A 26419-nucleotide genomic window follows, 5' to 3' on the forward strand; every position below is an offset into this window, starting at 1 on the left:
CGTTCAGCGACCCGCAGCGAGCGCAGCGCGCAGGTAAGGTTTGGAGCCCCGCGCAGGGGTGGGATGGAGCGGGCTGCGGGAGGCTAGGAGCTGGGAGGGAAGGACTAGGCATCGCTCCCGGCCGAGGGTCACAGGCAGGAGCCGAAACCCCGGGGAGCTAGGCACTGTGGTTTGGCCGGGAGGGGACACCGCGACACGAAGCACCCCAAGACCTGCGAATGTAGGGGATCGGCCGGCTCCCGGGTCCCTACTCTTATTCCCAGGGCTGACAGCTGTCTGCAGGTGTTCCGGTCAGGGAGCTGGAGACACACCGCAGGTCTTTAAGGGGTGACTGCATGCTGGCAGTCACCAACCAGCACACTCCAATGCGAACCGGCTTTGCTGGTGCGCTTTGAAGTACAGCCCAGAATGAGCCTTGTGAATGTTCCTAAGAGAAGCATTTGTTGTGGCCATGAGATGCTCACAGGTGGAGCGACTTACAGGAGAGAAAAAGGGAAAAGCAAACGCATTCCTTTGTGGTTTTATTTTCAAAATTGCTCCGTAAAGTTTTAACCTATCCGTTCATCCAGCTTTACATTTGGGGAGAGGACGTTGGGCTTGACGGTCTAACTCCCATTGGTCTCTGAAGCTCTTGAGTTCTTCGATTTAGAGCCGATATTAAAACGTGCAAGTTTGTTTTTGAACTTCCGAAGTCAGGGGCTGGCCACACTCTCATTCTGTATTATTTCCCCCTCAGCCCGGAGAGAAGATGTTTACCGTAGTGACCCGTCAGCCTTGTGAGCAAGCAGGTAAGTGTCGCTCACTGGATGATGAACCTGGTTTTGTCAGATCCCGGGAGAATCCCAGCTTGGGTTCGCCCCTCTCCATCCATACCTCCTGTGAATGACTGTTTGTCATTGTTCCTAGACGCTGTGGCTCAGCTAGGTTTCGCCCTTGACATTCTCCAGATAAAAGTAATGCTTTCCACAAAGCCACACGAAACAAGGGCTAACACAAATGTTTGGCTTAAATGGGTTTTCCTGTTTGTATAATCCATTATTTTGGCTCTTGTGGTTTCCTTACCTAGCTATGTGTAAGGTTTGTGCTATGTGTTGTTGACTTGCGGCTGAATCCTGATAGAGTTGGATCTGTTCTGGCACAGTGCCTGCTACACCCTCCAGCCTTTGGGGGGTCAGTGTTATGATAGGTTGTGCAGGAATCTCTCCCCCCCTTCCTCTCTCTTTCTCTCTCCCTCTCCCTTCTTCCCTCCCTCCCTCCCCCTCCCACACACTCCCAAGCCTGCCCAGCCAGGGTACCCAGCCCCCCAGCTATCCACATGAAGGTGGGAGGTGTGTTCTCAGCAGGCTCTCACCTCCTCTCTGGGCTCAGGTAGGCACCTGCAATTAAACAATGTTTGCCCAGCCCTAACTGCTGCGCAGCTCTAGGCTGTGTTTCTTCATGAATGAAACCTAGCCTAGTCTGTTCCCTTTGTAATAAGTTTTTTTTTTCTTTCTTTTTGCTGGGTAAGTGTTTGCTGAGGGTAATCATAGCTTTTCACTTGGAAAGTGCTGAAGCCCAAAGGATTCCCAGGCCAGCCCATGGTTGTGGTCAGGAGACTTACATTTCACACACCCTCTCCTTGACGAGGTTCCTTAGCTGTGCCCTAAACTGCTGATTCTTGGCGAGGACATAAAGACCAATTTATATGAAATATCTTGGAAAGATATACTAAAGATATACTAAAGTTGCACTGAAGGAGACGGTTTATATTGCATTGGATACATTGGAATTTTAACACACACACTGTAACATTCCACACAGGGGCTAATTGGTTACATTCTTTCCTAAGGAAGATTAAACTTGGCAGATTAACTCTACTAGGTCTTGTTGGGGGGAAAATCCCTCAAACCTTTGTTACTGACACCGATGAGGTTTGAAAGTAGGAGTGAATTCATCTCTGTGGATTACTGGCTGCTGGCTGGCTGGCGAGGACCCCTTGGATGCTCTGAGGGTCAATGCCACAAGGCTAGGCTCTCCATAATGAGTAACCCATCCATAAGTCCCCTCACATTCGTGGGTTAAGTGGGGTAGGGTGGGTTTCCAGAAGTGCAGCGTGGTGGTGGTGGTATGGTGAGCCTCTTTGTGCTTTGGTAAACACTGACAAATTGTCTTCCATGGATGCCATACCAGTTACAATCCCGACAAGGGAGGGGAGGGAGGTGCTAGGTGGTCACCTTTGACATCAGGAAGTGTCTGCTGCTTGTCTATATTGACAGGCAGGAGTTGGCTCTTCTGAGCCACACATCCGCACCCCCCCCCCCAAGCAGCAAACAAGGCAGTGCAATTGGATATGGGGCTGCGACTAATTTGGTTAAGGTGGTGCATGCAGCCTTTGTTTTCTTCCAGGAAAAATCTAGAAATAAAGAGGAAGTAAACCGTAGTCTGAAATGACCCACGAGGGAAAGTTCTGGAATAGGGCAGATTACACCCATGGCTGTTGAGGGATGGGGTGATGGAAATGAACTGTAGCATCCTCATCCTGCACAGCCACCACAGGACCACCTGAGGGACCGAACGCTTGAAATATGACTGAGGAATTATTTACTTATTTTAATTAATTTGCACTTAAACAGCCAATTTCAATAGAAATACGGATACTTTCTCATCTTCTATAATTATATTTTAGCCATTGGGTACTATTAGTATTTATGCCTCAATAGTTTACCAAGACTTTTTTGTTGTTGTTCCTGGAACTTGTTTTATAGACCAGGCTGACCTTGCCTCGAACTCAGAGATCCACCCGCCTCTGCCTCCTGAGTTCTGGGATTAAAGGTGCACCACTGCTGCCCAGCAACAAAGACTATTATTTAGTCAAGGTTTGGTTGTTTATTTGTTTTTCTAAAATGAAGGTTCTCGTGCAGCCCAGGCTGACTTTGAGCTTTCTACATAGCTAAGACTGGACTTGAACTTCTGGTCCTCCCACCTCTGGGCCCTCTATGATTATAGGCAAGTAGTATCAAGCCCAGCCAACTTCAACATTTTAATTAACTAGCTGCTATTTTTTTAAAACTACATATAATTGATATAGAAATTGTTAGCTCTTACGTTACACTCCAGAATTGGGTAGTCTCACCTTCTGAACGCGTATGTTTTAGGACTGTGTATGCAATTCTTTCATGTTTGTTTGAAACAGTATCTCACTGTAGAGGCCCGGCTTTCCTGGAACTCTCCATGTAAACCAAGCTGGCCTTGAACTCAGAGATCCTTCTACCTCTGCCTACCGAGTACTGGGTGCCTTCAGACCTGGTGTGTATGCAATTACTAAGAATTATAGAATTTGAAAGGGCAGTTGTACAGAAGACGCTAGTTCGATTGATTTTCAAGTTTGCCTCCTAAGGGTTATGGAAGGGCTTGGTGAGTTTTCACAAATACAGGCTCCCACACAGCCCATAATCCTGCTACTATGGAGAGCAAGTCCATCACTGCAGGAAGTGCCCACATTTCCCTCCCCATGAGCCCCTTCCCCAAACCTTCAGGGGATCATTCTTCCTGTGTTGCTCCCTGTTCACTTCACAGCTTTGGAGAAATGAAATCATTTCCATTTGCTAAGATCTACAATTCTAATTTCTTACACTGAGATTAAGCAAAAGATCATAGAAAAACCCAGATTTTTTTCTTTCTTTTATTTTGTTTTGCTTTGTTTTTTTTTTTTTTTTTTGGTTTTTCGAGACAGGGTTTCCCTGTAGTTTCTAGAGCCTGTCCTGGAACTAGCTCTTGTAGACCAGGCTGGCCTCGAACTCAGAGATCCGCCTGCCTCTGCCTCCCGAGTGCTGGGATTAAAGGTGTGCACTGCCACCACCCAATTGAAAACCCAGATTTTCAGTCTGTATTTAAAATTTTCACTTTGCATTTACATATTTATTTGTGTGTGTGTGTGTGTGTGTGTGTGTGTGTGGTGAGTGTGTAGGTCAGAGAACAGTTTTGGGAACTCCGTTCGTGATGCTTGGTTTCTCCCTGCAGGCTTCAGGGCCCTCTCCCGGACTCCAGCCATTGTCACCTTGGTGGTCTTGCTTGTGAGCATCGTGGTGCTTGTGACACTCACACTCATCCAGATCCGCCACCCTCAGGTCCTCCCTCCCGGGCTGAAGGTAAGCCAGAATGGGCCAGAGCTGCCAGCTATCCTAAAACCGCTCTTAAAGGGAAAGCTCTCTTTCTAGCCTCCAGCTGGAAAAAGCAGTGTGAGACCCATGGAGGAGGTGGAGTGGGGGAATGGTGGACTTGTGCTGCAGACTGAGGAGTGGGACCTTTTCCAGGGACTGGGTGGCCTTGCTTTGACATCTACCATAGATACAACGATAGAATGTGTACCCAAGAATTGCAGGTGTACAGTGCCGGCTCCTACTCGTCGATGGGTTCCTGGACAGCATGCAGTCTGATCATGAGTGAACAGCAGGAGACAGGTGTGGTAATTTAGAAAATGCAGCATGCAAGAGAAAGAGGCCGTGTGACAGAGCTCAGGTGGAGGGGGGTTTTATTGGAGGAAAGTGAATGGGAAAAGGGGGGAAGGGAGGGGAACCCAGCCTCTGGGGACGGGGTGACAGAAGAGGAGAGACAGACAGAGACAGAGACAGGCAGGGAATTGTCGAGAGAGAAAGGAAGAGACAGGAAGTGGGCAAGGCCCACGTAGCGAATGTGCACAGGAGGTGTTCTTAGTGGCTGCAGCTGAGGAAGTATCCTGGTTGGACCTCAAGGGCAGCTGGTACGGACGCTTGAATGTTAACAACATGGATTCCTGGTTTTAAGAGGGCTGAGAAATATCTTTGAGCCATATTTGTACCGCTTCTCTTAGGTCTAAGACATGTGTGATCACTCCGGTCCCATCAGGACTTTGTATGTAAGTCCAGGGACCTCTCCGAGTTCATCCCCGGATGGCCTCGGGCTTGATTGCTGGCCTCTCTGAGGAGAGGATGGTAGGGTAGGCAGGTGGGCTTTGAAATGATGACTCAGGGAGCCCTTCAGTCGTTTTGGGAATCAGTCAACAAACATTTTACGTAATACCCCAAACAGGAATATTTTAGGCTCTGAAGGCCACTTAGAGTCCCTGCTGCGTGCTGCTGTTAGGTTTGGGGCTCATTAGAAATGTATGAAGTCTCTTCAGCTGGAGGAGCTCCATCAGGGAGCCAAGCCGCTCCGCTGTGTTATTTGACTCTTGTGTAGCGGTTACGCTGGACTTCATGGCTCTTCTCCATCTCCCTGCCACTAGCAACTGCTCGCTCGAAGGTTGTGTTTTGAGTAAATGGTTTCAGAAAACGAGGAAGTCATATTACCAGAGGCTCCGTGAGTGGCTTTGCCTGGTCTTTGGAATGGTTGGAATAAGATCTTTTTGTTGTGGTGGCTTTTTGTTGTGTTGTATTTGTTTGTTTGTTGAGACGAGTCTCTGCCTAGCCCTGGCTGTCCTGGAATTCACTCTGTAGACCATATTGACCTTGAACTCACAGAGATCCACTTGCCTCTACCTCCCTAGTAATGGAATTAAGGGTTGTGGAATATTTTACTTGAGAATCTCCACATTTGCCAGGTGATGATGGCACACGCTTTTAATCCCAGCACTCAGGAGGCAGGGGCAGGCAGATCTCTGTGAGTTTGGGGCCAGCCTGGTCTACAGAGTGAGTTCCAGGACAACTAGAGCTACACAGAGAAACCCTGTCTAAAAACAAAAGCAAAAACCAAAAAACAAAGCAACAAAAAGATCTCAGTGGTAAGAGGACCTGCTGCTCTTGCAGAAGACTGAGCTCAGTTCCCAGAACCCACGTGGAGCCACCTCTACCTCCCGTAACTTCAGGAGATCTGGTGCCCTCTTCTGCTCTGCAAGGCACCTGTGCTCACATACACATTCCCACACACAGATACACATGCAACTAAAAATAAAATAAAATGTTTATAGGAAAGCTCGGTCCTTATGGAGAATGTGAAGGAAAAGAAACTGTCTAACCTACGCGTTGTCCAGTGAGGAGAGAAAAACAAATGACCCTGTCAAGGCATCAGCTGAGGCCAGAGAAGCTGTTCTTCCATGGTCCGGGCTCTGCCTTTTCCTACAAACTATGAAAACTCAGGACTGCAGCTAAGCTCATAGCTTGTCTTCACACTGATTAGGCTGCTGCTTGGTCTAGTGAGCACCCCCCCACACACACACACACATGGCAATTTGTCTTTCTTAACCCTTGTGCCAACTGCGGGGACGGCGGTGCCACCACTGGTGACCCCTGTTTTGCACACCAAGAGACTAGCGAGTGGCAAGACTAGCAACCATCAGCCCTTGCTTCCCAAGGCCTTCCTCCTCCTGCTCCCCTCAGTTCTGAGTGAGACTTCAGGAGCAGAGTCTCGGTGAGTCGGTGAGAGCAGTGGGAGCTGTCCTAGTTTGCTTTCTATCGCTGCGATACAGAAACCGTAACCAACAGCCGCTTGGGGAGGGGTGATCTTCCTGCTTACAGTCTGTCCTGAAGGACAATCAGGGCAGGAATCCATGCGTGAACCCGGAGGCAGGAGCTGAAGCCAGTCATGGGGAAGTAGTGCTACCTACTGACTTGCTCCCCAGGGTTTGCTCAGTTTGCTTCCTCATACCCCAGGACAGTCTGCTAAGGATAGCACCTCCCGCAGTGGGCTGAGCCCTCGAACATTCAAGGAAACAATGACGAATAAAGAAAATGCTCAGTAGACATGCCCATGGACTAGTCTGTTGGAGGCAGTTCCTCAGCTGAGGTTTGCTCTTCCCAGACGGCTTCAGTTTGAGTCAAGTTGATAAGACAGCAGTGAATCCAACCCAAACAGGAGCATGGGAAGAAGGGGGGTTGAGATACATGGATGCAGGAGGCCTTGTAGAGCTGGGGGATGGGAGGGAAAACCGGGACCACCTTAGTAGAGTAATTTTTTTTTTTTAAATATTTATTTATTTATTATGTATACAATATTCTGTCTGTATACCTGCAGGCCAGAAGAGGGCACCAGACCCCATTACAGATGGTTGTGAGCCACCATGTGGTTGCTGGGAATTGAACTCAGGACCTTTGGAAGAGCAGGCAATGCTCTTAACCTCTGAGCCATCTCTCCAGCCCCCTTTTTTTTTTTTTTTTTTTTTTTTTTTTTTTTGGTTTTTTGAGACAGGGTTTCTCTGTAGCTTTGGAGCCTGTCCTGGAGCTAGCTCTTGAAGACCAGGCTGGTCTCGAACTCATAGAGATCCACCTGCCTCTGCCTCCCGAGTGCTGGGATTAAAGGCGTGCGCCACCACTGCCAGGCCCGGGACCACCTTAGAATGCTGTGGTTAGAGCCACATTCCTGGGTCCCGCCCTGCAGAAGGGCCAGCTCTAACTGTGCTTTGTGTTCGAGTCTCTCCATAGGACATGCCTGTCCTGAGCCTGTGCTCTAGTGACCGGATCCTTAAGTCAGGATCTTAGAGGGTGGATCTTACCACGAGTCTGAGAGGTGGCTGCAAGTAGCTGCTTATAGGAATTAGGGCTAAAACTTCCTGTCAGCTAGTGACAGGGTACCATTGTGATAGTGTGGCAGTTTGAGGGAAAATGGTCCCCAAAGGGAGTGGCAGTATTAGGAGGTGTGGCCTTGTTAGAGTAGGTGTGGTCTTGTTGGAGGAAGTGTGTCATTGTGGAGGTGAGCTTTGAGATTTCATATATGTTCAAACCACTCCCACTGAGACAGACCACTTCCTGTTGCCTGCAAGCCGAGGTGTAAGACCCTTGGCTGCTTCTCCAGCACCGTGTCTGCCTGCAGGCCCCCCTGATAATGAAACCTCGGCAAATGTAAGCTACCCCACTTAAATATTTTTCCTCCGTAAGAGTTGCTGTGGTCCTGATAACTCTTCACAGCAATAGAAATCCTGACTAAAATAGACATCATGGTACAGTATTCATTACACATGTGTTTGGGGTGATGCTGGTGCCAACAAACCCTCTGTGCTGCCAGCTGAGTAAGGACAGCGTGGTGCATGCTGCCATTAACAAATGATGGTGGCTGGCTTGTTATTATCACTCTGTACTTTATATTATTATGGTAGTGTGTCATCACCATTGCTAAACAGCTGGCAAGATTGCATGTACCTCTAATCCCAGCACTCACAAAATGAAGCCAGCCTGGGCTGCTGCATACTGCCGGCGGGGGTGGGAGGGAGGCAGGGGAGGAGGAGAGGATTTTCAATCCATTTGGAAATAGCTGCTGGCCCTGGCCACAGCTACAGGGCACAGGAAGTTGCCCGGTTTGGATGGTCCGGTTTCTTGAGTGGGTGGATGAAATGCGAGAGGAGACAGATGCTCTGGGCCGAAGCTGGGCAGATGACTGACAGCTGGCGGAGGGAGTCCCATGCGCAGCTTTGCTTAGGTCTGCGAGACCTCTGCACTTCGGTGTTCCCTGGTGTGCCAGGGAAGGGCAGAGTGGCGCAGTTGAATGGCGGTGGGGGCCTTTGGCGTTGGTAGTGCTGGTGTTTTCATGCCACAAGCCCCGTTTTGCTTCTGTGCAGCTGGCTGTGGGTTATGAAGCACCGGTTTCCCCTGTGCCGGCAGCGTTTGTTGCCCCCGTGAAAGGGTCTGACACCTGCTCTTAAATCCAGCCTTGACTTGCCTGACCTTGGCTGCTGCGAGTTTAAGAGCAGAACCAGTAAAGAAAACTCAGTCTAGGGTCGGAAGTGTCCTGGGTTCCTTGCATCTCTGGTTCGACCTGCTCCACAAGCTTGGAGGAACTGTGATGCCATATCCCTTCTATTTATCACATCTCAGGCCCCCACCTGCTTTATTACCACGAACTCCAGAATCTTCCCTTGTTTGAGGGTTCCCAGTATCTCAGTGCCGTACCCCCTTTGTAGCCAGTAGCTGTCACCATTGAAGAGGGTACTGAATAGTCCTAAGGATTCAGGGATAGGCTTTCCCTCTGAGCTGCTCAGGCCGTGTTAGTTCACGGGCTTCTTAGTTCCCACGCCCATGCTCTACTGATGTTCTCTGAAGTACAGTCACTGAGTCAGGCTGGGTGAAAGCCATTCCCCCCTTGTTCTCATAGTGGTTCCTCCCACAGTGTAAGTCCTGGATTCCTTAAACAAGTTGATCTATCTTGCCTCGAGCAAGTTTTGCCCCTGGGGTGTGGTCTGAAGGGGTCTTCTGTCCAAACAAGGTGGTATATCTATCATAGCACTTCATGCCTGTTATTCCACAGTCAGCTCATCAAACCTGACTTCCTGGGACTCCACGCAAATCTGGAGACTGAGTACAGACAGGTCTGAGAGTGAGTGCAGCTTAATCCCAAGTCTGTTCTCATGTCAAATAAGGCGATGATTATACCAGCCTTATGAAGGCAGTAGAGCTTAGTAAAGCACCAGGTAAAGTTAGTTCCCAGGGTGCGTCTGCTCAGGCATCTGTTACTGCCCCCTCTGAGAGCGCTAATAACAACTCTGAAATGAACCCCATGGCCCGGAATCCATCAGCTGCACTTTTGATTCTGGCAGAAGATCACACAGTGCTGTGACCACGGGCTTCAGTATGAAAGAATGAAAGACTGCTCCGCCAGGCAGTGGTAGCGCATGCCCTTAATCCCGGCATTTAGGAGGCAAAGGCAGATGGATCTCTGAGTTTGAGACCAGCCTAGTCTGGTCAGACTAGTACCCAGCGAGTCCCAAGGTGACAAGGGCTCCACAGAGAAACTCAGTCTTGAAACAAACAAACAAAAAACTCAAAAACAAAACCAAAGAAGAAAAGATAGAACAAGAAGACTGTCCCTTTATTTGTTTGTTTGTTTGCTTGCTTGTTTATTTATTTATTTGAGATAGGGTCTCTCGTGTAGTCTTGACTGGAGCTCACTACGTAGACCAGGCTGCCCTCGAGCTCACAATGACCAGCCTGCCTCTGCCTCCTGAGTGCCGGGGCTAGGAGTGTGCACTGCCACGCCTTGAGGTACACACTGGTTGAGTCCTCAGAGCCACGTCCAAGCCACACTTCTTTTTGATAGCACAATGACCTTGAATAACCCATCGTCTCCTAGTTGAGTTGCCCTCCCATCCCCACATCACCAGGGCATCCACAGTGGGTCCAGTGATTTAAGCAAAAAAATCTCGGCCAGGCCATGGTGGCGCACACCTTTAATCCCAGCACTTGGGAGGCAGAGGCAGGTGAATCCCCATGAGTTCGAGGCCAGCCTAGTCTACAAGAGCTAGTTCCAGGTCAACTAGGACTGTTACACAGGGAAACCCTGTCTCGAAAAACCAAAAAAAAAAATCTCTAAACACAGGGTAAAATAATTTTTTCCACCTTGCAAATGCGGGGGACATCTGGGGAGATGGCTCAGTGGGTAAGGTGCTTGCTGCACAGGAGTGAAGACCGGGTGTAGTGGCTCACGCCCCCGTTCTGGCACTGAGGGGGAGAGGGCCAGCTACAGTGAGGGTACACCTTACCCCCCAAACACAGTGGAGCCACTGGAGAGAGGACTCAGCGGTTCAGAGCACTGACTGTTCTTCCAAGGGGTTCAGTTCAATTCCCAGCACCCCCATGGCAGCTCACAGCCATCTGTGACTCCAGTCTCAGAGAATCTGATGCCTTCTTTTGAACTCCTGGTGGGTACTAGGCAAAACACCCATACATATAAAATAAAAATAAATAGATCTTTAAAACGATAGGGTGAAAAATCATAGAATAAGACGCCTGGTGTCAACCCCTGGCCTCCACATATGCTCAACATGGGCACACACCTATATACGCATTTGCACAGGCACCACATATGCTCAACATGGGCACACACCTATATACACATTTGCACAGGCACCACATATGCCAGTAGAGGTGGGCCAGTGTTGGAAGTGGAGTTAGTTGGGTCCTGCCCACCCACCAGCAGGTGCTGGAGAGTCCAGGTACTGTCAGCAGCCCAGTACCAGTTGGAGTTACAAAGATTGGACGCTCTACCTTCTTTCCAGTCTCATAATGTGTACTTCCTTTGCAAAGGTTTGAACAAGGACTTGGGGAAAGGCAGATTTTTCTCACTCTCTCCCCACTCCTGTGTGTGTGTGTGTGTGTGTGTGTGTGTGTGTGTGTGTGTGTATTGGCACCAGGTCTGGCAGGCCAGTGACGGGTGGTGATGAGTTCATCTGTAATGGGGGAGGGGAGAAAGCAGGCCGATCCTCCAGAGGCCCTGGCCTCTTCCATGCCTGGCTTCAGTTTCTACCCTCACTTGGAGTCTCTGCCTGGGACAGATCTGAACAATGCCAGCCTTGTTTGCCACGGGAATGTCCTGTCAGGATCCTATCAGTTTCAACAAACTGAAGGGCTGAGATTAAGGAGCTGTCCGAGAGCCAACGCAACTGGTTTTCTAGTTCTGTAGAATAGAGAAGCTGTGACCCAGGAGCTGGGCAGTCGCTTAGGAGAGAGAACTGGAATGCTCCTGCAGGCCTCGACCCAGAGAAGTGCTCAAGCTGATTATTCTATAATTCACAAAAGACATGGTGGAGCTATTCAAAGTGGTTCGCTGGAGAGAGGATTCCATGAAGAGTTGTTAAGGAAAGACCATTAAACACATAAATCCTGGGTACATACGTGCAGTATAATCCCATGCTGATTTAGAAATGTAACTGGGGCTGGAGAGATGGTTCAGTGGTTAGAGCACTGGCTGCTCTTGCAGAGGACCCAGGTTCAGTTCCCAGCATCCACATGGTGGCTCACACTATCTGTTACTGTTAGGGAACCTGAAACCCTTTTCCGGTCTCCATGGGCACTAGGCATGCATGTGGTACACATATATGCATGCAGACAAATATGCACATAAAAATAAAAATATACAATCATAGCCTGGTGTGGTGGCACCCCCGTGCAATCCTAGCACATAAGACGCTGAGGCAAAGAGGGTCAAGAGTTTAAGGCCAGACTGGGCTACAAAGTAGGATCTTGGCTCTAAATAAATAGATACATACATCTGCAGGCCATCAGACGTGATGAATGACATGAGGTTGACAATAATTAAATCTGAGGAGCCCTTGGCCTCTGTGTGTGTGTGTGTGTGTGTGTGTGTGAGAGAGAGAGAGAGAGAGAGAGAGAGAGAGAGAGAGAGAGAGGGGTGGGTGCGCATGTATGTCCTGGTGCACATGTGGAGTCAGAGCACAGCTTTGTGGAGTCATTTCTCTCCTTCTGACCAACTTGTCTTCCAGGGATCAGACTCAGATCATTGGGTTTGTCCAGAAAGAACTTTCCCCACCTTCTTTCATGACCCCCTTTTGTAGACAAGTCTCACTCTGTGACCAGGCTAGCCTAGGGTGTGCAGCATCCAGATACTGAGATTACCACACATGACCAAGAGTTATCTTTTTATTTTTTATGTGTTTATTCTTCAGAGATGGGTCTCATGTAGCCCAGGTTGTCCTCATGCCTGTTCGGTAGCCTTGGATGACCTTGAACTCCTGATCCTTCTGCCTCAACTTCCCCAGTTGTAGATTTATGGACAACACTACCACACTCAGCAATCATGGCCTGTTAAAAACAAGCAGCCACTTAGCACTGGGTACATGGCCTCTTGTTTACCTCTGCAGTAAGTCACCTAAGATAACCCAGGGAGGTGAACTGTCTCCCAGCATTGTGAGACTGGGGAACCCGTTTAGAACATCCTGTCTGGGACTGGGCTTCATCTTCTCCCGTAGGTTAAGCAAACATAGATTGAAAGCAGAGGAATTCGGAAGGTTGCCACCTGAAGCCTCCTGAAGCCCCTGGGTGTCCCCAGGTGACTCTGGCCTTAGGTTAGCATCCCTAATTCCATGCCTAACATGCATCCTTTGATACTCCAGTTTGGTCCAGGGTTGAGCTGGGCTGGACTTGCAGGTATAGCTCCCTGGTGCCTGCCCCAAGCTGAGCCGACCAGCCCAGGAATGCTGGACAACCCTAGCTCTGCCCGGCAACCCCTGCCTGCCCACTCGTCACATCTGTGCTACCACAGGGGAGCAGCTGACAATATTGCATTTCTCTTCTGTCCCTAATCGTGAACACTTCTCCTTCCGAGGGCTGATGGGAATCCTAACATGGCCCTTCCTTGTGGGACCCTACAGTGTCTTTCCACGATTTCTTTCGGTTGTTTATACCCCCCCCCCCCAGTAAACCTGGGCATTTGCTGAGATCCCAGCATTATCCCTGGGGTCTGGACGAAGTGGGGATTTGGGTTCTTACCTACTGCTCACCAGCTCCTTCACATTCGGTTCTCAAAGTCATCTATGCATTAGAATTATCCGGGGAGGTTGCTGTGCCTCCTCTTAGAGATTCAGACTTACTTGGCCTAGTGTGGCACCTCGGCACTGAGGAGCCTCACCCCACCTCACCCTTCCCCAGAGTCCGGGGAGCTACAGTTGGTTTGGGGACAAAGAGTTCTCTCTTCTTGATCTGTCCCTACCTAAAGAAAGCATGTGCATTAAGAGAGCCGGGTGCCCCCTTCCCCCTTCTGCTGTTTTGCTAACCAGACACAGTATCAAGCTGCCTTCTAAATACATCTATGGTCATAGGTCAGCACAGCTCTCGATCCTTGTCTGGGAAACTCCTTTTTGTGGTAGACAGCTGTTAATACAGAGGTCCAGGGCAGGTCAGAGTGCAGAGGATGAGTAACCACAGAGTTCTCGTTCCTAAATGAGAGACATCTGTATCAAATCCCCTCCCGACATAGCTCAGGAAGCATTTCAGAAGGAGGGGTGGAAAGACTGTAAGAGCCAGAGGCCGGGAAGGCATACTGTGAGATGGTGTCTGCTGGGCACATCAGAGCCACTGCACACATGAGCTCACGGTGGCTGCAACTGCCAGCTCATGGCATGTGCAAGGTCAAGCTATGGCGTGTTCAAGGTCAGGCTATAGCGGGTTCAAGGTCAGGCTAGTCAACATTGTAGCATAGCTGAAGGGGAGGCTCAAGGGACTCTACGGCTAGTTGAAGAGCATTGGGCAGGTGGTAGCTGCTGGGAAGAGGGGGGCTGCTTTCTTAGGCAGGACGCCTGTGTTGCAGTGATGGCCCTACACCTCCACACAAGGATGACCCTAGACTCAGAGCTATGAAAATGCAACATTGGGGTCAGGGGTCGGGGGATAATTGGGGAAGAATTGGAGAGGGAATTGGGAGTTGATATGACCGAAATAATTTTATGCATGTGTGCAATTCTCCAAGAATAAACTAAAATGACTTCCAAGGTTCTCAGTGATCACAGTGAGATGAACACTCAGAAGGGCCCAGCTCTCTTCCTTTCCCCTTCAGTACGGGATCGTGCTGGATGCCGGCTCTTCCAGAACCACCATCTACGTCTATCAGTGGCCAGCAGAGAAGGAGAATAACACAGGAGTGGTCAGCCAGACCTTCAAATGCAGCGTGAAAGGTAAAGGGGAGGCCTGGGCTGGAGTCAGGAGAGAGGGAAGTGTCCTGTTGCTGCCCAGTCTGGAACCCTTCACCTCAGCCCTCCGCCTGGCAGGGATGTCAGGGGCAGTGAATGGTCTGAGATTTCCCCCTTCAGTGCTCTCCTGGGTGATGGTGGGAACCGTGAAAACTTGTGTATGAGAAAGGAAGGGCCTGCCTCCGCACAGCGAGTAGTGAGCCAAGGTTCAACCTTTTCTTGTGCTTTTCAGCTCCCAGTTTGCGTGGGAGGATGTGAGAAAGCCATGTGGTACAAGCTTGAAGGGTGGGCAGTGCTGGAGGGGAGGAACACACATAGTAGTGCAAACACACACACACACACACACACAGACAACACACACACAAGTATGCTGGCAACCAGGTCATGCAGGGTGGCTCCCCCATAGCAGAACTAGACACTTAAATGGAGACCACCAACCGAGGCAGGGATTGATACCCACCGAGGACATCCTGAGGGTCTAAGACCTCTGGAATGTGCTTGGGTTCGCCAACTCCTGAGGCTGGCCACCGCTCTGAGAAAACAGAAACCCGAATTAGCGCTGGAGAAGCCACGTGTCCTCCAGGGTGTGACAGTTGCCAAACTTCCACTATGTAATTTCAGCTGGAGTTTGTGGTTTCTGATCCCTCAGAGTGTATATGGATTCCTGAGGGAACACTGATCAAAGGAGAGACGGTTCATCCCCGGGTGCTCTGAGGTTTCCATGACTCCATCTTGGCCCCGAGTCACAGATGGTATCCAGGCTGTCAGGAACTCCTTCCACCTGTGGACAGCTAGTGCGTGAGGGTGTACAGGTGTGCATGTGTGTATGCATGCCTACATGCCTACGGCAGCCAGAGGACTTCTGCTGTCGGTCCTCAAGTACCATCCACCTCAGGGTTTTAATCTCTCTCTCTCTCTCTCTCTCTCTCTCTCTCTCTCTCTCTCTCTCTCTCTCCTCTCTCTCTCTCTCCTCTCTCTCCTCTCTCTCTCTCTCTCTCTCTCTCTGTCTCTCTCTCTGTGTGTGTGTGTGTGTGTGTGTGTGTCTGTGTCTCTCTCTCTGTCTTTGTAAGCTAGGAAGCTGGTCAGGGAGCCCCAGGGACCCTACTGTCTCTGCCCCACCCCGCAAAGCTGGGATTTCAAGCACACACCACTCCCAGCTCTTTACTTGGTTGGATTCTGGAGGACAGAACACTGCAAGTGCTTTAAGGCCGAACTGTGCCCCCCCTCGTCCCCCGACTTTTTATTTAGAAGTCTTTTACTGTTGTTTGTTCTAAGGAAGGCTAGTGAGTTCTGACCCCTTGCTCTTCAGGCTCTGGAATCTCCAGCTATGAGAATAATCCCCAGGAGGCCCCCAAGGCCTTTGATGACTGTATGCTAAAGGTCAAGGAGCAGGTACCAGAGTACCTCCATGGGTCCACCCGCATTTACCTGGGAGCCACGGCCGGGATGCGCTTGCTGAGGTAAGAACCAAGGCCACACAAAGAGTCCATGGTACTCTGTTGCCCATATTCTGCTGTAAATTTAGGCGTTGGTCGCTGGGAAACCTTTAGCCATTGTTTTCACAGCGAGTAAGAAATGCTTCTAAAATGGGTTCCTTCTCTGTGGTGATTTCACCAAGACGTCTAGAAAAGGTCAGACTGACATGACATCTGGTCGCCGGGGATCCTGTACTTCCTTGGAGAATAGTTGTTTGGGGCATGGGTAAACAGTCAGTTAAAGTCTGTGGTAAGTTCAGCCCTTAGCCACGTCGGCTCTGCCTCTGTGCAGAATGTTCCAGAACTTTGAAAGACAATGCAATGTCTACCCCTCACCCAGGTCAAAGCCTTTGGGATTTTTATGGTCTTATTCCCTCTACTCTGTTCCTGCTGAATCTGTAGAACAGGACATTGATCCCAGGGAGATATCTTTTGTGTCTTTGCTTTGTTAAGATGGGGTTTCATTCTGTTGACCAGGTTAGCCTGCAACTGCTATGTAGCCCAGGCTGTGCATGAACTTACAGCCATTGTCCTGCCTCTACAGATTATAGGTGTGATCCACCATGCCAAGTCTAATGTCTTTTCTCTTTTTTATTCTTGTTTTTGTTTTGTTTTGTCTTCCTGTGCTGTGCGGCACATTGAACCCAAGGACCTTGCTAGGCAAATGAGGTCTGTCTCCAGTCTTGCTGGGCAAGCAATCTGCCAGTGAGGGGCCTCTCCCGCCCTCTCCATTTCTTTACTCTGGTGTTGCTTTGGCCTCAAAACAGACTTTTTAAAATAATTCCAGAACAACAATGGAAATGTAGTTTGTTCAGGGTCCGGGCTGCTCAGGGTTTTGGAAGTATGGTGCCCTGTTCGTGAACCCAGCAGGAGAAAGGACCAGGCGAGCCCGGGCGCTTGAACACTGTCATGTAAAGAAGCCCAGAGCATCTGCTGCTGGATCAGACCTTCCTGGATGTTTCTTTATCAATGGTATCCTTACCATTGCCTCCACAACCAGGGCCTTTTCCTCCTTCCCTCACTGAGCAAGCAAGCACCCCAGCTTCCTTTCCCCACAAACAAAAGGAGAGTTGTCTCCACATGAGCTTTCTCTAGAGCAGTGGCTCTCAACCTTCCTCATGCTGCAGCCTTTAATATAGTTCCTCATGTTGTGGTGACCTCCGACTGTAAAATTATTTTCATTGCTGCTTCATAACTCTAATTTTGCTGCCGCTACGGATCATGATGTACATATCTGATATGCATGATATCTGATATGTGGCCCATGTGAAGGGGTTGTTTGGCCCCCGGTGGGGTCACGACCCACAGGTTGAGAACCACTGCTCTACAGAGTACCATGGCAGAAAGGAGCTCTGGTGACGTGGTGCCTGGGTAACCTGCTCTGAGGGTCACATCTGGTGTTTTTCTGTTCAGGGACCTCATGTCCCTTCCTGGGTGAAACTCAAAGAATCCAACGGTTGGGCCCTCTCCCTTCCCCTTATGTCATAAACTTTCTGTTTTTAGCCAAATGAGGCTCCTTTCTATGCTACCCCCTCAAAAAAAAAAAAAAAAAAGGTCACTGTTATGTCCTCTCCAGTCTTAATGTTCTCTGCTAGAGCTAGAGCAAAACCAATAAGAAGTCTTTCTGATTACCCTGATTACCCACCTGGTGGAAGGACCAGAGGGGCGGGGGAGGGGATGACAAACCGGGCTTCCACCTGGCAGTCTGGCAGGTAAAGACATGCATCCCACCTTCCCAGCCACCCTGGGAGATCTGCGTACTGGGCTGGGAGGAGGGTGTAAGCCCACCTTGGCTCGGCGGCGCTCAGTCTCTTGTGTTCTGTGCCTTGCGTAGGTTGCAGAATGAGACAGCAGCTCACGAAGTCCTTGAGAGCATCCAAAGCTACTTCGAGTCCCAGCCTTTTGATTTTAGGGGTGCTCAAATCATTTCTGGGCAAGAGGAAGGGGTGTATGGATGGATTACAGCCAACTATATAATGGGAAACTTCCTGGAGGTGTGTGGAAGACGTGCATGGTTTCTAACCTCACAATGTACCCCATCCCCGCGGGTGACAGCTGAGGTGGGGGTCCTTGCTCAGGGGCATTCCTTCCATGCAGTGCACTGGGGACAGCAGCTAAGGAAGGGCATGTGCGTACTGGACCAAATGCATGGACCAGGCGAGAAATCGCGCCGCTTTGCTCTTTTATAAGAAATTTGGGAGGGAATTAAATTTAACCCTGGGCTCGTTTAGAAGGGCAGCATGAGGATGACCCTTCCAAGAGGCTCATGACTGCCTGGAGATTAGCGTCCTCAAACTTTGTCCAGTGTCCCCAGGGAGACGAAGTCTTCACTTGTGTCCCTGGTCTCCTCACAGTCCCCTCCCTGCAGAGGACATGCAGACCACATCCCAGACTAGACCTTTGACTCCACACAAATATATTTTGAATTTTCAAATTAATTGGCATGATTAATATTTGGGAACTCTCACATGAAACTCCACCCATCTAGCCCCTCCTGGCGTTAGAGGCCTCAGACTCAGTAACAGGAGAGCCGGGAGCTCCTAGCAGGGCAGAAAACAAGTAGGCCCTCTCTGCTTTGTTGCCTCCCTGCATGTGTACGTCACACACAGCTCGTGAGCTGCATGCATTTGTGTTACCAATTCAGCTTATAATCCCTAACGTAAGAGAGAACCAGCCCTGAGCTCTGTCCCTGCCTCTCAGTAGGACTTGGAACTTGGGTGGAAAGCCCTGGCGAGTAGAGATGGTGTCTTTGGCCTTTCTTCTCATTTCTTTTTCCCCACTATGCAGAAGAACCTGTGGCACATGTGGGTTCACCCACACGGAGTAGACACCACGGGAGCCCTGGATTTGGGCGGCGCCTCCACCCAGATATCCTTTGTGTCAGGAGAGAAGATGGAGCTGAACGCCAGCGACACAGTGCAGGTGTCCTTGTACGGCTACACGTACACGCTCTACACACACAGTTTCCAGTGTTACGGCCGCAATGAAGCAGAGAAGAAGTTCCTGGCGATGCTTCTGCAGGTGCTGAGGGTCTGAGCCAGGGGAGGGGGTCTGCCCTGAGTGTCCATCCTCACTCCAGTCTGCAAAGTGGATAGAAATAGCATCGTAGTCTCACGTGATCCGGGATCTTTCTCCCTCCCATCTCCCTTTCTTCCTCAGTTGTGTTAACTGCTTCCAGCAAATAAGAGTGAGAAAAACCTGGGCGGATCCTGGCTGCAGCCGTAGCTCAGTTGGGAAAATGCCTGCTGGGCAAACTTAAGGACCGGAGTTTGATTCCCTGGACAGGCATGGCTGGGTGCACACCTTTAATCCCGGGCTGATGAAGTAGAGGCAGGAGGATCTTTGTGAGTTTGAGGCTAGCCCGGTCTACACTGTGAGCTCCAGACCAGCCAAGGATTCATAGTGAGAAAAGGCTAGACATGGTGATGCGAGCTCCAGAGGCAGAGGCGGGCAGATCCCTGGGGTTCGCTGCCCCGCCAGCCCATCCTACTGGGTCAGCTCCGGGCCAGTGATGGAAACTGTTCCAAAAACAAGGTGTGGAGTGAGAGATGGCTCCACAGTTAAGAGCATCTGCTGCTCTTTCAGAAGGCAGGAGTTTAGTTCCTAGCACCCACGTGGCGGCTCACAACAACCTACAACTACAGTTCCAGGGGAATCTGACACTCTCTTCTGGCTTCTGTGAGCACCCAAATGTACACATGTGCTTTGCGCGCACACACAAACACATGCACAAATAAAATAAATGCTTACAAAGATTAGCTGGAGTGGCACATGCTTTTGATCTGAGCATTCATGAGGCAGAGGCAGGTGAATCTCTATGAATTTGAGGCCAGTCTGGTCTACATAGTGATTCCAAGCAAACCAGGGCTACACAGTGAGACCCTTTCTCAATAACAATAATAATAATAATCAATAATAATAATTTAACTAAAACAAATAAAAAAACAAGTGGACACTGGAGGAATAACACCTAACATTGACCTCTGGCCTCCACAGGTGGTGCACAAGTGTACACGCACGCACGCACCCCCTCCCTCCCCCCCCCCGTCCTCTTCCTTGAGCAGCAAGCACTTTACTGACTGAGCCATCTATCTCCCTACCCTCCCAAATTGTTTTCATTAAATCAATCTTTATGGTTTTTATTATCAGTCAATGCTTGATTTGTCTGCCTGTTTTATACATGTATACACCAAGTTATCTGAAAATGCCCTTGGGACTCCTGCTCTCCCAGGCAGCGGTGCACACTGTGAAGTGGTGGCTCTCAGCCTCTCTTTGGGCATTGCAGGGTAGTGGCGGGGAGAATCTTCCAGAAGGAAACTGTCCCATCTCACACCTCCCTGTCTTGCCTCCAGAGCTCTCCCACTGAAACCAACATCAGCAACCCCTGCTACCCACGGGGTTACAGCACCTCCTTTGACTTGGGCCACGTGTTCGGCAGCCTGTGCACCGAGAAGCAGAGGCCGGACAAGTACAACCCCTATGATATTGTCACCTTCACGGGAACTGGAGACCCATGGCTGTGCAGGGAGAAGGTGGCATCTGTGTTTGACTTCAAAGCGTGCCAGGAGCAAGATGCTTGTTCCTTTGATGGCATTTATCAGCCCAAGGTTCAAGGGCCATTTGTGGTGAGACCAAGGGCCAGATGGCGGGAGGGGGGCCTCTGTACCCCCAGGGGAGTGCCCCTCTCCCATCCCTTCCTTTCTCTGTCCTGCTGTCTTTATTCCCCACCCCCCAGATATGTGGTGAACTCACTGCCTCTGTCCCGCTCACAGGCATTTGCAGGGTTCTATTACACAGCCAGCGCACTAAACCTCTCCGGAAGCTTCTCCCTTATGTCCTTCAACAGCAGCAGCTGGGACTTCTGCAGACTCGCCTGGATCGAGGTCAGTATTCAAAAGAGAGGGTGAGTGAGTGTCCGGAGAGACAATAGAGCAAAACACTGTATGTGTGTGTGTGTAAACATGTATTAGTACGTATATTTACGTATGTGTATCTTTGTGTACATGTGTATGATTATCCCCTAGAGGTGGTGAGACCTGAGAGAATGGAGCTGATACGTCAGGTGGATGAAAGTCCCACGCAATAGCCAACTTTATTCAGAGCATCAGACAGTTTATACTCTGAGGGTTAAGAAAGGTCACCTGAGTGAAGTGTGCAGTCACAAGGACAAGCCACACGTGGCAAAACATGTTTTTCCATAGAGGCAGATAAACAGCAGCAGCCGTTTGTAACGAGTAACCTGAAGTGATCTCACTCCTACACCTGGGAGGGTCATAGAAACACATTCCAAGAATAGTTCTGCATTCTGGAGAAACTGAGGTCACAAGACTCTTGTCTTGTTTTCTTGGAGTCTTCTTTTTTTTTTTTTTTTGGTTTTTCGAGACAGGGTTTCCCTGTAGTTTCTAGAGCCTGTCCTGGGACTAGTTCTTGTAGACCAGGCTGGCCTCGAACTCAGAGATCCGCCTGCCTCTGCCTCCCGAGTGCTGGGATTAAAGGCGTGCGCCACCACTGCCCGGCTCTTGGAGTTTTCTTACGAGCTCTCAGAATTCCCTTCACTCGACTCCATTCTTGGACCATGTTCCGAAATGCACATGTGAATGTATATGTGATATAGGAAAGCATGTGTATCCATATGTGTGTATACGTGTATGTGTGTCCATTGTGTGTTCAGGGTTAGCACATGCTATATGAGACCCTACCTGAAAATAAATAAAAGAAAGAGAAAAAGCAGGGCAGGTCGAAGCAGCCTTGGTGGTGAGCAATCTCCGTGACCTGGATTGTGAGCAACACTGGGCAGATACTTCGGGTCTTATGCAATTGTGTGTGTGTGTGTGTGTGTGTGTGTGTGTATGTTACTTGTCATTTTCATCTTGACATTCTGAGTGACGGGTTCTGAGACACCGCTGTCACCCTCAGGTGCTCCCAAGTGCACATTTGGGGGTCCCCCTGCCTGCCTCCCTCAGATGTCTTTACCTCCTTTTCAGCTCCCATCCCTGCTCCCCAGATTTGATGAGGTGTATGCTCGGTCCTACTGCTTCTCAGCCCACTATATCTACCACCTGCTCGTGAACGGATACAAATTCACGGAGGAGACTTGGCCTCAGATACGTTTTGAGAAGGAAGTAAGTCAAAGCACTTTCTTGTTTTCCCTGCCATAGAAAGGTTTATATGCGTGGATGTAGAAGAGAAGTCAAAGGTTAAAGGATGACCTAATCTTGTTGATCGCCTGTGAACACCCCAGGAAAAGAGGTGAAAGAATTTAAAGCCATTGTTCTCAGGAGATTGCTGCCGATGAGAAGATTAGAATTGAGGGCCAATGGATGAGTCCCCAAGGATGGGGGTGTCTGGGCATGAGAGATGCCAGCCTTCAGCTCAGATTGGAGCGTAGTCAGCGCTGAGGGACATTTTGGTGAGAGACTGGGACATACAAGTGCTTGAGACTTTTCATACTGAAAGAGAACTGCAAGTTGAATTCACATTTTTATTTTTTCTTCTTGGAGACATGGTCTCACTATGTAGCACAGGCTGACCTGGAGCTCACTATTAAGGATGTACACCACCACTCCTGGCTTATAATTTATTTTATAACATAATAATTAAGTACTCTCCATGTTATACAAATGACAATGTAAGATACAGTGTTGAGGGCGTGAGGAGTTCACATTAGCTCCTTCTCATTAAATGAAAATTTTCTCTTTAAGGGAACCTGAGGTCATTGTGATTACAGACTAAACAGGGATGGGGAGGGCCTTCTTGTCTCAGTAATAGATAGGTGGTAATAGCAGATGATAGGTGATTAGATAGATGATATGTTGATGGTAGATTGATGTGCTGGATGGGTGGGTGGTAGGGTAATAGATTAAATGATGATAGATAGATGGAAGATAGATAACTGGAAGGAAATGGACAGATAATTAGACACACGGACAGATAGATGATAGCTAGAGAGATAGATAGTTATTGCCTAGACCTAAGATGTTTAGGAAGTGGAGGGACGGCTGCTTCGGGCAGGACTTGCCTGTGAATCTGTTTGGCCACTACTGTGTTCCCGGTTCTGATAGGATGTTCTCAGTTCAGAAATGGCTGGAGCAAAGCCTACAGGATGTCTGGAGCCATGCTGTTCAGTTCCAGCTTTGGTAAAATTGGATTAATCCAATCAATATCCCGAATTAAGCTTGGGGCTGTCTATTTTCATGTAAGTAAAATTGAGTCATCTAAAAAAAAAAACAAAAACAAAACAATAAGGCTGTCTGGAGGTGCGGGGATGTGCCAAGCCCTCTCTAGCAAGTGCGGGCATCTGCCAAGCACACTGCAGGAATGGAGAATAGCTCTGCACCGAGGAGACACTCGGGGTTTAAATTTCCTTCCGGGGACTGCCCAGATGGCTCAGCTGGTGAGGGCCCTTCCCAATGACCTGATTCAGTCCCCAAAACACACACTGGAGAAGAAGACAGCTCCTGCTTGTTGTCCTCTGACCTCCACATAGGTGCTGCTACGTGTATTATGTTCACACACACACACACACACATACATGCACACGCACACACAAAGAGACACATAGACACACATACAGATACACATAAAGATACATACACACAGAGATACATATATACATACACATATACACATACATACATACACACACAGACAGACACACATACACACAGACACACACAGATACATACACACTGTAAAATTTTAAAATTTGACCTCTGACCTCTATACATACATACAGATAGGCACATACATACCTGTCTCCCCAAAATTAATAAATAAACAAAAATATACCCATACGACCTAAGAATAGGAAACATTACATTACTGATAAGCCATTGGGGGTGGGGCGGATAGGATACAGTGCTTAGCACAGCCTAGGAGTCTCATCGTGTCAAATAAAACATAAAGATGCCATGTTTAAAAGTGTGTGTGTATGTGTGCATGTGTGTGTATGCAGCACGAGTGCAGGTGCTGAGCATGAAGTCACAGGCTGGGGGAGCCGCACGACGTGGATACTGGGAGCTGAACTTCCATCCTCTGCAACAGCGGTCTGCACTCAACCAGCTAGCCACCGCTCCAGCCCCCGTATACCATCTTGAGGCATGAAGGGAGAAAAATAAATTCAGGGAAGCAGCACACAGACATCCAGATCATCAATGGCATTCATCACAGGTCTAGCCTGGGGTATGGCTCAGTTGTCCAACACACAGTGTATCTGGGTGGAACCCTGGCTTCCCCAGTACTCCACAAAACCAGGCTTGTACACCCCTGTAATCCCAGCCCTCAGGTAGCAGGGAATCAGGAGTTCAAGGTCACCTCAAGGTCATCCCAGCTACAAAGTGTGTTTGACGCCAGTCTAGGAGATAAAGACAAACATGGTCAGATGAGATATTCAAAGCTCAACAAAGCCAGGCTGCTTCTCTGGTTACTGTTGGGGGACACTGCAGCAAGAGCAAGGGGGGTATTTTGGAAAGGGATTCTGACATGTGCTGAGTGTCTGTTACATCCTGTGCTAGCCAGGCATGGAGTCAAACACCTATAATCCCGGTCCTTGGGAGGTGGGAGCATGGGGATTGGGAGTTTAAGGTCATCCTCTGCTACATAGTAAATTCATGACTAGCCTGTAATGTGTGAGATCCTGTCCCATGCTAATATACAAATGAAAAGTTAAAAAGAGTAATATACAAATTGAAAGTTTAATAAAAAGTTTTCTTACTATCAAGCCAAGGGCCAGTGAAATGGCTCAGTGGGTAAAGGCACCTGCCTGACAGAGTTCTATTCTAGGATCCCATTCTAGGATCCATGTTGTGGAAGAGGAGAACCTACTCCTGAAAGCTGTCATGTGATTTCTACATGCAAGCACCCACACGAAGACAAACACACATACACACACATACACACACACTCACACACACACACGCACAGGACACTAAGCAAAAGTGTAATATGAATAACAAGCAAACGCTGCCCGTGGAAGAAGCCAGTGCTGTCATTTAATAGCTGGGTCAACAATTTTGAAGAAGAGCATCATTCGAGATGAAGAGTACAGATGATAAATTTGATTCACTATAGATTGCAAATTCAAAATATGGAGATGTCTAAAAAGATAGCCTTGAAATATGATAGTTAAAAAGCATATGCAAGGCCGGATGTGGTGGTGCATGCCTTAAATCCCAGTACTCTAGAGGCAAAGACAGGTGGATCTCTGTGAGTTTGAGGCCAGCCTGGTCTACAGAGTGAGTGCCAGGACAGGTGGAATTACATAATGAGACCATTTTAGAAGAGGGACAGGAAAAGGGAAGAGAAGGAAAGAGGAGAGGGGGAAAGGGAAGAGGGGAAAAAGGGAGGGGAGAGGAGGGAAGGGGGACCTATCAGAAGACATGAACACAGCGGGCTTCCCATTTGGGCTGCACACTGTTTCTAGGACCCAATCTTGGGTTGGGTAAAGACCTTCTAACTCTTTCCTTAATAACAAACAGGCCAGTCACCCTTCACAATAGGAATGATTTCACTGCTGGGACGGTGCCTCAGCTTAGCTGGGCTTATAAGGAACTCAGTTTTCTGGTCGTTGTACTGAAGAAGGAACCAAATTCTTTGTGGTTATGGTACAGTATCAGAACATAGGCAAACCCTTTGACCTTCTCTTCAGGGTGCCCTGATGTGGCATTGCCCTCTGTATGCTTTGAACATGTTTTATTACCATTGGTTAATAAAGAAGCTACTTTGGCCCGTGGCAGAATAGAGCTGGCCTGGGGGGGAGGGTGGATAACTGAATGCAGGGAGAAAGAAGGCTGAGTTGGAAAGACACCACATAGTTGCCGGAACATTGCCAGTAGGCCACAACCTTATGGTGATACACAGATTAATAGAAATGGGTTAATTTAAGATGTAAGAGCTAGCTAGGAATACGTCTGAGGCACTGACCAGTGTTGTAATTAATACAGTTTCTGTGTGATTATTTGGGTCTGGGTGCCTGGGAAACAGAGAAGCAGTCTCCGTGTACAATGACCTTGTGGGGCTGGCAGTAGTGTGGACTGGGACTAGCCTGCAACTCTGCCTGAGAACTGAGCCATCCGCTCTCCTCTGCAGGTGGGGAACAGCAGCATCTCCTGGTCCCTAGGATACATGCTCAGCCTGACCAACCAGATCCCAGCTGGAAGTACCCTGATCCGGCTGCCGATTCAGCCCCCTGTCTTTATGGGCATTCTGGCTTTCTTCACAGCTATCGCCTTGCTGTGCCTGGCGTTTCTTCTGTATCTGTGTTTAGCATTCAGGACAAAGGGACGCTCTGAGAATGCCTTCGAACAAGCAGTGGATTCGGATTGAGCCTTCCAAGCCTGAGACTGCCTGTGACCCGCCAGAGTGACACCAGACAATGTGAGCAAAGTGGCTGCCACCAGGACCTGCTTCATGGTTACACACCAGGGTCATGTGCCTCTCAGCTGCTGGCTTCCGTTGGAGCACCTCCTGGGAGTCCCTCAAATAGCCTGTGAGAGTTGCCCCTGCAACCCCTCCCCACCTGGTTGCTGACCAACTGGGAATCAAGGAGACACAGGCAGTCACGTCACGGTCAGGGACTTCGCTT

The 26419-nt window shown here is 49.2% G+C and overlaps 1 protein-coding gene across 1 annotated transcript; it reads left to right on the forward strand.

Annotated features, from left to right (window-relative positions):
* Positions 1-748: 748 nt before the first annotated feature.
* Entpd3 (ectonucleoside triphosphate diphosphohydrolase 3) lies at positions 749-26160 on the forward strand. The gene is made up of 10 exons (XM_038324352.1): positions 749-788; positions 4000-4127; positions 14230-14347; positions 15672-15822; positions 17672-17831; positions 18625-18858; positions 20190-20462; positions 20610-20720; positions 21822-21959; positions 25924-26160. Exons 1-10 carry the CDS (start codon positions 749-751, stop codon positions 26158-26160), a joined length of 1590 nt encoding a protein of 529 aa, XP_038180280.1.
* Positions 26161-26419: the final 259 nt, after the last annotated feature.

Source organism: Arvicola amphibius, chromosome 3 (genome assembly GCF_903992535.2).
Source record: "Arvicola amphibius chromosome 3, mArvAmp1.2, whole genome shotgun sequence".
NCBI lineage: Eukaryota > Metazoa > Chordata > Mammalia > Rodentia > Cricetidae > Arvicola > Arvicola amphibius.

Coding starts and splice junctions, on each gene's coding strand:
- Entpd3 (XM_038324352.1), top strand. CDS start 749: ATGTTTACCGTAGTGACCCGTCAGCCTTGTGAGCAAGCAG. Junction 4,128..14,229: donor TCCTCCCTCCCGGGCTGAAG/GTAAGCCAGAAT, acceptor TTTCCCCTTCAG/TACGGGATCGTGCTGGATGC. Junction 18,859..20,189: donor TCCTGGCGATGCTTCTGCAG/GTGCTGAGGGTC, acceptor TCTTGCCTCCAG/AGCTCTCCCACTGAAACCAA.